Source organism: Meles meles, chromosome 4, assembly GCF_922984935.1.
Source record: "Meles meles chromosome 4, mMelMel3.1 paternal haplotype, whole genome shotgun sequence".
Classification (NCBI taxonomy): Eukaryota; Metazoa; Chordata; class Mammalia; order Carnivora; family Mustelidae; genus Meles; species Meles meles.
The window spans coordinates 36,104,164-36,116,590 of record NC_060069.1 but is presented as its reverse complement, the minus strand read 5'-3'; the positions used below and the strand labels follow the sequence as shown (position 1 = coordinate 36,116,590).

General features: G+C 47.5%; 1 protein-coding gene across 1 annotated transcript in view; it reads left to right on the top strand.

The window, feature by feature from the left end:
- Positions 1 to 12,427, top strand: part of GLB1 (galactosidase beta 1) — an 80,647-nt gene that overhangs the window by 24,627 nt on the left and 43,593 nt on the right. The window contains exons 6-9 of the mRNA XM_046001745.1: positions 5,909 to 6,089; positions 9,021 to 9,079; positions 9,996 to 10,117; positions 10,203 to 10,243. Coding sequence (XP_045857701.1) covers positions 5,909 to 6,089; positions 9,021 to 9,079; positions 9,996 to 10,117; positions 10,203 to 10,243 — 403 coding nt within the window. The remainder of the gene's footprint in view (positions 1 to 5,908; positions 6,090 to 9,020; positions 9,080 to 9,995; positions 10,118 to 10,202; positions 10,244 to 12,427) is intronic.

Genomic DNA, 12,427 nt, shown 5'->3' with positions numbered 1-12,427 from the left:
CTCTTCCTCTAGTGTCTCTGGCTGCAGGGATGCAGGACAGACTGAATGCTCTGGTGTCTGTCCTGGTTCGGCTGTCAGTTCATGCTGGCATGGGAAGAGGGTGTGGTGAATTGGGGGCCGTTCTTTTTTCCCTCCCACTTCCTGCCCTCACTCCCCTTCTTCCATCTCTTCTTGCTCTGCAAAGACTGTGATATTATGGAGTAGGTCGTGTGCCAAATATTTTCCTTGTGAAAAACTGGGACCTTGACCTGCGACACTTTGTGATGTTTGCAGAATTCCTTAGCTTAAAAGATTAAAGTGTGTCCATTGGTCATTTGCCATGGAATAATTGTGGTGCTGGCTGCATCCTGAAACAGTGGGTTGCAGCGTGGTGCTCCCTACAGAACTGTGGCCGAGATTTCCTGCTCAGGGTCAATACCAGGGACAGTGGTAGGGATGTGTACTGTGGGAAAGGAGCATGGCCGCTCTCTTGGCCTGCAGGTGGAGGTCGAATGAGGAAGTGAGAAGGCGGACCTGGCCAGAGGGACCATGCTGACAGTGCACGGTGAAGAGAGTCCAGGTTGCTGCTCCCTAAGGGATGACCAGGGAGCGCCGAATGCCCCCCACCTGTCTTGAGTCTGTACTGGTCAAGCGTACAGGAGCCCATTTTTCTGTATGAGGACTTCAAGGCTGCAACTTGAGTGTGTCTTTGCGTGGCTGGGTCTTCTTCCTTTCTCTTAATCTCAGGTTTTCCGTAGTGTTCCTCATTTGCTAGTCTCTGCTTCTTTCCAAGTCACTTTGAATTTTTGCTCACGATTTTTCTGTACCTTTGGTTATCGAAATGCCACAAAAAGCATAATCGGATATGAACCCCGCAGAGGAGAATGACGTTGGCTGCCCTGGGGGCATTGCTCACAGCCTGGTCGGCCTGGACTTGACTTTGGGCCCTCCCCAGCCTTCTCCTCCTTTGCCTGTCACGCCTCCACCTGCTTGACTGCCACCTAGTCCATTTGCCCCTTGACCATTAACTAAGGAGTCAGTGTGGGAAGGACAGAAGAATATGAGAAAACAGAAAAACCCAAACTGTCACCTAAATGGCAGGAGCCAGAAGCAGAGCTCTTTGTATTTCAGGGAGATTTCCTTGAATTTTTTTCCCCATGCCTTTAAAAAATTTCTTTTTACAGAGTCAGTTTAAACTGTGTGACCAGTTTCTTACCCGATTTTCCTTATTTTAGTCTTACTTCATAAGCATTTTTTACATCATTAAAAATTCTTTGGTATTGGGCGCCTGGGTGGCTCAGTGGGTTAAGCCACTGCCTTCGGCTCAGGTCATGATCTCAGGGTCCTGGGATTGAGTCCCACATCGGGCTCTCTGCTCGGCGGGGATCCTACTTCTCTCTCTCTCTGCCTGCCTCTCTGCCTACTTGTGATCTCTCTCTGTCAAATAAATAAATAAAGTCTTTAAAAAAAAATTTAAAAAAAAATTCTTTGGTACGCCTGGGTGGCTCCATTGGTTGAGTGTCTGACTTTGGTTCAAGGTCATGATCCCGGGGTCCTGGGATCAAACCCCACGTCGGGCTCCCTGCTCATCAGGGAGTCTGCTTCTCTCCTTCTCCCCTTTCTCATGTTCTCTCTCTCTCCCCCTCTTTCTCTCACAAAGAAAATCTAAAAAAAAAAAAAAAAAAGTTCTTCCTACTGTACACCAGATCATGGTGGTCTCTTGTCATTTGAGGGCAGTCCCAGTAGGCACTCTGTCTGGACGCCTGCCCAGGTGGCTTAGTTGGCGTCCACATGACTCTCAGAACCTCTGTTAGTGCCTCTGTTTGTGAGTACTTGTGGCAGTCTGTCTGTGTTCGTCCCTGACCACGGGCGTTTCCATTCTCTTCTGTTCCCCATGTATGTGACTGGCAGCTGTGAGGTCACGCCACAGGTCGCTATTCCTCACATGCCCACCAACTGGCTCTAGAATGGAATAGACAGCCAGTGGGTTAGAAAATTGGCATTGCTTTGCAAAATTTTGGTACGCAAAAGTTTCTGTAAAAGCTGATTTCTGGGGACGCCTGAGTAGCTCAGTCAGTTAAGCATCTGCCTTCAGCTCAGGTCATGATCCAAGGTCCTGGGATTGAGACCCACATTGGGCTCCCTGCCCAGTGGGACGCTGTTTCTCCCTCTCCTCTGCTGCTCCCCCTGCTTGTGTGCGCTCTCACTCTCTCTCTCTCTCTCTCTCTCTGTGTCAAATAAATAAATAAAATCTTATTTAAAAAAAAAACAAGCTGATTTCCATCTCTGTCTACATTCAGGCCATGGGGCAAAATGATGGCTTGACTCAGTTCACAGTGTTTGTGCTCTTGTCTGGATGCCTGGAGAGTCCAAAGAGACCCCTGTTTGTCTGCAGGCAGGGCAAAAATGAGGCTCTTGTCTTGAGATGCAGTGAGCCAGCCTTGTCCTTTATTCATCCTAATGACCCAGCCATGTAGCAAGTGTTCTGTTCTGGAGGGATTAGCTAGTCCGGTGCTATTTAAGCTGGTTGGCCTATGAGGATGTTTATCACCGTTTGTACCAAGACCACGCCTAAGGTAAGTAAAGCCACTGATGCCTATTAATAATACCCAAGGGGAAAATGATCAGGAGTGGGGCCCTTTCACACACAACTTTGCTTCCTCTGATGTACGGGGTATTCGTCGCCCTACTTCTACCTGATGTTGTGGAAGATCAGTGACTGTGAAGGTCCCTAGTGCCTTGTGGCTTCATTAAGGAGCTCACAGGATGAGCCCTTACTCTTGATCGAACAAAGACTGCCCCGGCCTGTTTTTGTAAACAAAGGTACGTTGGCACCCAGCCCCGCCCAGTTGTTCTTGTGTGGTCTGTGGCTGCTTTTGCATGTCAGTAGCAGAGTTCAGCGGTGCACAGAGACCTGTGGCCACAGACGCTAAAATACGTACCCTATAGCCCTTGATTGAAAAGGTTGACTGACCCCTTGCTCTAGAAAAATCAAGCATTCCTCTGAATCTCACCGTGACTTGTCTGTGTGTTTTTCCTCTCACCTTCCCTGTCTGCACACCACCCCTGTCTCTCTCTGGTTGACTCTAATGTCGAATATGTGTGTCCTCTGAGGAGCACTGTGAGCCCTGACTAGGTGCCAAGTATTCATGAGGTAACTTGGCTAATCCTCACGACAGCCCCATGAAGGGGACTCGTTGGCCTCTCGTAGACGACGCTGTTTCACAGGCAGAGCCCCGTGGGCAAGCGATGGCACGGCTGACGCTTGGGCGTGGACAGCTGGGCCTCCGATGCCCGTGTCCACAGCTCTGAGCTGCCTTGCAAACATGGACCTTGTTTTCTAATAATCTAGCCAAACTGTATTCATGCATTTATTATAAGCCTGTTTATTTTAATGTACACTCCTGATAGTAGTCATCACGATCCTGCGTAGTCAAAGCTTGAAAAAATAAGTGACCTTAGGGGCGCCTGGGTGGCTCAGTGGGTTAAGCCTCTGCCTTTAGCTCAGGTCATGATCTCAGGGTCCTGGGATTGAGCCCCACATCGGGCTCTCTGCTCAGTGGGGAGCCTGCTTCCTCCTCTCTCTCTCACTGCCTGCCTCTCTGCCTACTTCTCTGCCTATTTGTGATCTCTACCTGTCAAATAAATAAATAAATAATCTTAAAAAAAAAAGTGACCTTAAATGAGCTTTGGTCTGGGCTGTGGTGGGGGCAGAGAGGAAGATGAAACGCAAAGGCTCTGGCCCACTTAGTTGCTCGAGCTGACCCTGGAGCTAGCTCTGAACTTGTGGATGGCCAGAGGACAAAGGAACACATAGCCATTTAAATAGATCGTGTTAAAAGAGGGAAGAAAAAGAAAACGAGGAAAGTATCTTGCCAGTATTTGCAAAGCTTTTCTTCAAGTGGCTCTCAGTTATTTCCAAAGGCACACCTGTAGGATCAGTCGAAGTGTCAGGAGCCCCAAGGAGGGGTTTCCTGCTCTGGGTGAGGAACAAAGTCCTCCTTTTCCAGGGTGGCTTCAGGACCAGTGAAGCTCTTGGCGCCGGGTGTACTCACTGCAGTCTGAATCTGCAACATGAAAGTATCAGAGGGCTCCCCTCTGTCTGGGGAGAGAGTCATTCATTGAAGTGTTTGGGAAGCAGCCCTGTGCAGCGAAGGGTGGTGGCATTCGGTTCATCTCCGTCCTTCCCGGTCCCGTGCCTCCTCCCTGACTGTCCGCAGGCCACGCAAAGCTACTGGCCATCTAGCGGACAGGGAGTACTTGCTACCTGTCTTCTTCCCCGAACAGTGCCTCTGCCCCTCCAGCTGCCCTGGGCAGCCCTGCGGGGAAGCTTCCTTACTGGTCTCTCTCTTCTGGGGGTTCCCAGTTTCTTGTGCTTGTGTTTAATGACTCTGGATCCCCAGGATCACAATTTATTTTGCCTTAAGTGCAGGTTGAAATTGGATGGCCAGGTATTTTTCTCATTTTTGTAAAATTGTGAACTCGGACAGCAGTGTGTGGTATAATGAAAGGTTAGGATGGGAACTACCACCCAGTATGGGAAATAGCATGTGGCCAGCACCCGAGAAGTTTTCCTGGTGTCTTTTTCACGACCATTCATTCTTGGTGTTTCTGTTTTTAACACCTGTGTTTGTACCCAGAGTTACAGTTTGGTTGGGACTGTTTGAGTTTCGGTGGGGGACAGGCCATCTGTATTGCCTCCCTCACTCAACGTTGCAGCTCTAAGCCTCTTTCATGTATTGGGTGGAGCTGAAGGCCATTCATTTTATTGCTTTACAGCAATGTGTCTTTACCTTTTTTTCACCGTGGCCCCTAAAGAGTCTCTTTAGACACTTTTGTTTAATTTCCCCCCCCCATGAAATTGTAATGCCTTCCATCTACTGTATAAGCGTATGCATATCTGTGCTTTACAGATGAAAAAGAGTAAGGTATTCTTTTCTCCTGTAAGAATCCACTTTCACCTCTTCCGGGGTGCTGTCCACCCCCATCGAGAAGTCGAGAAAGTGAAAATGCGTGGCGTGGGGCAGAGTCTCCCGCCCTCAGCACTACTGCCCTCTTGCACCTGATAATCCTTTGTTGTGGAGGCTGGCAGGTGGGAGGTTCGGGAGCCTCCCTTGGACTTACCCACTGGGGAAGGCAGCAGCACACTCTCTCACCCCCTGCCGCTTGTGACAACCCAGAAGAGCTGCAGACAGACATTGTCACGTGGATAATGTCACCAGGGATAACTCCTGGTGGGAAACCACTGATGCTATTGAACACAGTGTACTCCATCACATTGGTGATGCAGTACAAAAAGGAGGACCGCCCGAATGTTTGGCAGTAGATCAGGGAAATGATGGTACATCCTTATCCAGCATTTGCCCTCGTGACTGCCATGGACATTTTGCATACTGTGTTACAGTGCGGATCTAAGGTTACAAGTGGTGCAAGTAACAGGAACCAGTTCTGAGAACAGAGGACACTGACTGTATCGTGTATATTTAGGGTGCGTGTACGTGTATCGATCTGGAAGACTAAGTCGGAATGCTTATAGCACTTATCTCTAGCTAAAGGAATGAACACATGATTTTTCTATTTTCCTTGCATTTCCCCGCATTTTCTAATATTCTTCCATGGGGAGATCTTATTCGTGTAACATTTAAGGTATCTATTATTTAGTATAGGCTAGAACATCTCTCCAATCCGAAACCGACCTGGTGGATTTTGTTTTTCTTTCTTTGGTGGAGTGGAAAGTAGTAGAAGGTAAGTTTTATGCTGAGCTGCTCTTTGGAAAATGAGCTCTGAGGATCGAGATTAGGAAGTATTTTTGGCAATCGTTGGCCCTTGCCATCTCGCAGATGCCCAGGTACTGTGTGCAAACCAAAGCTGGCGCTCGAATGAGCATATTGGGCTCTCCTGATCCGCCCACCTCTTCTGCGACTTGTAGGTTGAAAACGAATACGGCAGCTACTTCTCCTGTGATTACGACTACCTGCGCTTCCTGCAGAAGCTCTTCCACTACCACCTGGGCGAGGACGTGCTCCTGTTCACCACGGATGGGGCACTGGAGCCGTTCCTGCGGTGCGGGGCCCTGCAGGGGCTCTATGCCACAGTGGACTTCGGACCAGGTCGGTGTTTGTAATCACAGTCAAACCCAGCTCTGGCCATGCAGGCTGGGCAGTGAACACCACCAGTCGCTCAGGGCAGCTGTGTTTTAAGTGGGTACATTGAATGAGATCTCTCAGATTTTCCGTTACCAAGGAGCAGGTGAAACGGAAGAATGAATAAAGCAGCCTCCAGTGTACAGGTGATTTCATTTAAGCTGATTGGCCCTTTAGGGGCACGAGCTCTGTCTTTAGCGCTGGTGAGCACACCTGGAGCCCGGAGCTCTGTTGTCTGAGGGACTGCTGCCAGGAGCTCTGCCCCGAAGCAGTCGCCTTTCAGGGCTGTCCTTCGGGCCTGTCCGCCTGGAGTGCTGGGAACTTCCCTGCCCTCCCGTTCTGAACTCAGCGCTATGAACAGTAAGGGCCCACAGGTGGTCAGTAGATGCCGCACAGATTGTCTCCCCTGGCTCTGGAGGCTCTGGGGGCGGCCACCATGGCTGGTGGGGAGCTCCTGGCTGTCGTAAATGTTAAGAGAGCAGCTTTCATGTAGGACCTGCCGCTGACAAGGTAGCGTGTACTCCTGAAAAGGCTCTTGGATTGGACTCACTTGCTTTTACCTTTCTATGCTGTGAAGGACGTTATTGGGACAATCTAATTTTTTTGAATCAATTCTGTAGATTAGATAATAGGATTGTCTCCATGTAATTTCCTGTTTTTTTTTATAATTTTATTGTGTTTATGTAAAGGATGCTCTTGCTCTTAGGGAATGTACACTGAAATATTTAGGGGTAAAGGGCCCTCCTGTGTGCAACTTACTGACAAATGGCTCAGAAAAAAATAAGTATGTTGAGAGAGAGAGAGAGACACTGGTAAAGCCAGTGTAGCAAAATATTAACTATTGGGGCATCTTGGTTCTTTGGGATTACGAGTTCTTAATTCTCACAACTCTTCTTTAAGTTTGAGATGATTTCAGAATAAGTGTTAACTCCCCGTCTCCCCTTAAAAAAAAAAAGGCCTGCTCTTCAAGTACCATGAAGACCCCACTGCTTTGCTGGCTGAGAGGTACGACAGCCCACCCACATTCCACACGCAGCGCTGGCTCTCTCTCAAGACAGGTGTACAGAAGACTGCAGTTGAACTTTTATTTTTTATTTTTTATTTATTATTTTTTAAATTTCTTTTCAGTGTTCCAGAATTCATTGTTTATGCACCACACCCAGTGCTCCATGCAATACATGCCCTCCAGGGACACCTGGGTGGCTCAGTTGGTTAAGCTACTGCCTTAGGCTCAGGTCATGATCCCGGGGTCCTGAGATCGAGTCCTGCATCGGGCTCCTCGCTGGGCGGGGAGCCTGCTTCTCCCTCTGCCTCTGCCTGCTTGTGCTCGCTCACGCGCTCTCTCTCTCTGAGAGAGAAATAATAAATAATAAATTATAAATTATAATAATATAATATAATATATAATAATATAATATAATAATAAATAATAATAAATATTAAATATTTATTTAATAAATAAATAATAAAATCTTAAAAAAAAATACATGCCCTCCATAACACCCACCACCAGGCTCCCCCAACCTCCCACCCCCCGCCCCTCCAAAACCCTCAGGTTGTTTTTCAGAGTCCATAGTCTCTCATTGTTCATCTCCCCCTTCAATTTCCCTCAACTCCCTTCTCCTCTCCATCTCCCCATGTCCTCCATGTTATTTGTTATGCTCCACAAATAAGTGAGACCATATGATACTTGACTCTCTCTGCTTGACTTATTTCACTCAGCATAATCTCTTCCAGTCCCGTCCATGTTGCTACAAAAGTTGGGTATTCATCCTTTCTGATGGAGGCATAATACTCCATCGTGTATATGGACCACATCTTCCTTATCCATTCTTCCGTTGAAGGGCATCTTGGCTCTTTCCACAGTTTGGTGACCGTGACATTGCTGCTATAAACATTGGGGTACAGATGGCCCTTCTTTTCACTACATCTGTATCTTTGGGGTAAATACCCAGCAGTGCAATTGCAGGGCCATAGGGAAGCTCTATTCTTAATTTCTTAAGGAATCTCCACACTGTTCTCCAGAGTGGCTGCACCAACTTGCATTCCCACCAACAGTAGTTTTAAAGGCTTCCTCTACGTTAGCAAAAAAGAAAAGGACTACTAGCTTTAAGTGAGTCTAGTGTTTCTAGACACAGGATGTGTGGCAGCGGGCATTTGGTGATGAAACAACCCATCTACAAAGAGCGGCAGAGGAAGCGGCCCGCTGGTTTCCTCCCGTTTTGGCACTTTTCCCACCACAGTGATGAAGAAGTGCAGCATCTTTCTGTTGGGAGAAACAATGGGAAGGTTATTCTGGGTTTGTTTGAAGCATTACGTGTGTGGGGTGGTGGGGCAGTGGCTGCGGCTCTGGGATGAAGGACGGCCCTCTGGAGGGCCCGTGGACTGCGGGCAGGAGGGGCCTATGGGGGCCTCATTGATGTGTGTGGGACGGGGGCAGTGCCGGGGTCAGGTCACAGGAGGAAGTGCATGAGAACAGAACTGAGAGATCCGGATGCCACCCTATGCTTAATAGTGAGACATTCACAGCCATAAAGTAAAGAGGATTCCGCTCTGGATGGGCACGTTCTCTCCTGAAACCTAGCTTTACAGAGAGCAAGGGGTTATTTGGAGATCCAGGCCTTGGGGAAACTCAGACAAGCCTGTGACATGATCTCCTGAGGCGGTGCAGTCAGGAGAGGCCAAGGGGACCGCTCAGAGAGGAAGCAGCATTCCGTGGTCCCACATGTCTGGTGGGTGGATGGTCCGAGGCCAGCCTACAGCTGACTGGGAGGTGTTCCAGGCCCACAGCCTGTGGTGAAGGCAAGGCCTCAGGCTGAAGGCCTGTGAAGGGCTATTTTTACTTAACTTCTTACCATTCCAATGACTGACCTTTCTTCTCTCTCTCATAATTTTCAGGTGCCAACATCACCGCTGCTTTTGAAATCCAGAGAAAGAGTGAGCCCAGAGGACCATTGGTAAGAATTGGGGGTGAGGTGTGGCTTGAGGTGAGGTGGCTTGCTACTAACTAGGGGGGTGAGTCCTTGCTTTCTCTGGCTGTGGGGTCAGGCTGCCCACCTTTGCACAGAGTCTCTGCTGCTCAGTGAGCCACGGAGAACCTGCATTCACAGACTCGGGGCGGGGTGGGGGGGATTTCCTAGACCCTGAGACAAGAAGGCCCCAGAAGACATCCAGACTTCTTTCTCCTTCTTGAGACAGAGGGCGTGGCAGGGTAATTGCTCAAGAGAAACATGAAGTGAGTGGGGCCCACCTGGCAGAATACTTGGTTGAGTTTCCCTCACCTTACGTCAACCTGGGACTTAAAAATCTGGACTGACATAAAAGGCGAACTTAGATTGGATAATTTTATTAAAATATTTTGCCACCCAATTCATTTGCCCAACAAACCTTCCTGCCTCATTTATTTTTTTTTTTTAATATTTTATTTATTTGACAGAGAGAAATCACAACTAGGCAGAGAGGCAGGCTGAGAGAGAGAGGAGGAAGCAGGCTCCCTGCGGAGCAGAGAGCCTGATGTGGGGCTCGATCCCAGGACCCTGGGATCATGACCCGAGCCGAAGGCAGAGGCTTTAACCCACTGAGCCACCCAGGTGCCCCCTTCCTGCCTCATTTAAACTCAGGGTTAGCTGACAAAATTTTGTTGCAGTACAACTTTTCAGGAATATCTGTATTGTCGGCACCTGAAAACTGTGTTTGGGCAGTGCTGTCCTTGGAGCCCCCTTCCCGGCTCTCCCAGCTCTGGGCTAAGCAGGACCTGTAACACAGTTCTCCACCTGTCCTTCGGCGGAGTAGAGAGGGTGAAGGGTACTGGGAGGTGCCAGGCTCCGAAGGTCCTAAGTCCATCCTAAGCTCCATGTCCTCTTCTCCTTCTAGGTGAATTCTGAATTCTACACTGGCTGGTTAGACCACTGGGGCCAACCTCACTCAACAGCGAAGACTGAAGTGGTGGCTTCCTCCCTCCATGATATACTTGCCCGTGGGGCGAATGTGAACCTGTGAGCGTCCATTTCTGGAGGGCAGGGCCCCCTCCACAGCTGTGGGCTCACAGTGAAGTATGTCTATTCTCTTGTTTCCTTGTAGGTACATGTTTATAGGTGGGACCAATTTTGCCTATTGGAACGGTAAGAACAATCCTACAGGTTGTGGAAGCTTATGCTAGAAGGTTTTTGGTGCTTGACTTGGGGGTAGGGAGTACCTACAAACAAGTTTTATTTTCTATTTTTGTTTATTCCTAAATTTCCTGATATTATAAAAACTGTATAATTTTTTAAGTCATTAAAACAATTTTTAAGGAACATGTGCACTTCGAAACCTTACTGTTTTATTTTTTTCTGATTTTTTAAAGTTCACTTTTTTTAAAAGATTTATTTATTTGACAGACAGAGATCACAAGTAGGCAGAGAGGCAGGCAGAGAGAGAGGAGGAAGCAGGCTCCCTGCGGAGCAGAGAACCCAATGTGGGGCTCGATCCCAGGACGCTGGGATCATGACCTAAGCCGAAGGCAGAGGCTTAAATCCACTGAGCCACTCAGGTGCCCCTACTTTTTTTTTTTTTTTTTAAGTAATCTCTACACCTAGTGTGGGGCTCAAACTCATCAACCCCGAGATCAAGAGTCATGTGCTCTTCCCAACTGAGCCAGCCAGGTGCCCCAGCAACCTTATTGTTTGTTTTTTTTTTTAAGATTTTATTTATTTATTTGACAGAGAGAGATCACAAGTAGGCAGAGAGGCAAGCAGAGAGAGAGAGAGGAGGAAGCAGGCTCCCCACCGCCAAGCAGAGAGCCCGATGCGGGACTCGATCCCAGGACCCTGGGATCATGACCAGAGCCGAAGGCAGAGGCTTAAACCACTGAGCCACCCAGGCGCCCCCAACTTTATTGTTTTAAAACAAGTAGCTGGGCAATAGCTTACTTGCCCATGTATTCTGCTCTGATCTTTTTCTTCTTCTTCTTCTTTCTTTTTAAATGTTTTGTTGACATAGAATTCACACACCATAAAAATCACAATTTTAAAGTGTACCATTTAGTGGTATTTAGTATATCGCAAAGCTGTGCAACCATTACCACCACCCAATTCCAGAACATTTTCACTAGTCTAAAAAGAAACCCCTTACCCGAGAAACTCCCTACTCTCCCTCCTCCCAGTCCTTAGCAGCCACTCATCTGTACTCTCTGTCTTTATGGATTTGCCTATTCTGGACATTTCTCATAAATAGAATTATACAATATGTGGTGTTTTGTATCTGGCTTCTTCCATTTAGCGTAATCTTTTCCAGGGCCATCCATGTTGTAGTGTAGGTCAGCACTTTATTTTTTTACTGACAAATAATACTCTGTTGTATCAATACACAGTGTTTTGTGTATCCATTTGTCAGTTGATGGATATTTGAGTTGTTCCCACTTTTTGACCATTATAAATAATGTTGCTATGAATGCTAACACGGAAGTATTCATTTGAGTTCATTCGTTTGAGTTCTTTTGGGTGTATACCTCAGTGCAATTGCTGGGTCATGTGGTATAACTAACTCTGTGCCTAGTGTTTGAGGAACTGCTATGGTGTTTTCCAAAATTACTGTACCATACCATTTTTAATTCCTATGTGGTCTCTTTATTTATTTTTATGTTTAACATTATTATTTTTTAAAGATTTATTTATTTAACAGAGAGAGACACAGAGAGGGATCACGAGCAGGAGGAGTGGGAGAGGGAGAAGCAAGCCCCCTGCCGAGCAGGGAGCCCAATGTGGGGCTTGATCCCAGGACCATGGGATCATGACCTGAGCCGAACGCAGGTGCTTAACGGCTGAGTCACCCAGGCATCCTCTTTTTATTTTTTTTTAGTAAGAAAAATTATGACAAAATTCTCTTCATTGCCCTCGATTTTTGCAGACAAACCATGCTATGTTAGTTTTCTTTTCCCCCTCCGGCTCATTGCTCACCCTCTCCACATCTGCATTTGTCTCTCTGAATCATTGATGATGCCCCCTCAATGCTGAGTTTTGGAAGCTTCATTTGGGCCTGAGTCTCCGAGGGTCTGTAATTGGGTGGTACAGCTCCTGTGGACTGCTCTCGTTCGTGCAGGGTAGGATGGGCTATGAAAAGACTTTGCTTACAGGTGTTACTGATGTTACTACTGTTACCAGAGCCAAGAAATGGAGATACTGCAAAACTCAAATGTCACTTCTTGAAAGATCATAGTACGCCAGGCTTGCTCATTGAAGTCTTAGATCATGTCTTTGTGTCCATGTTCTTGTTAGAAACAGTTAAGACTTTGTGATGCCTTTTTCATTCAGTAGATAAGGATTCCA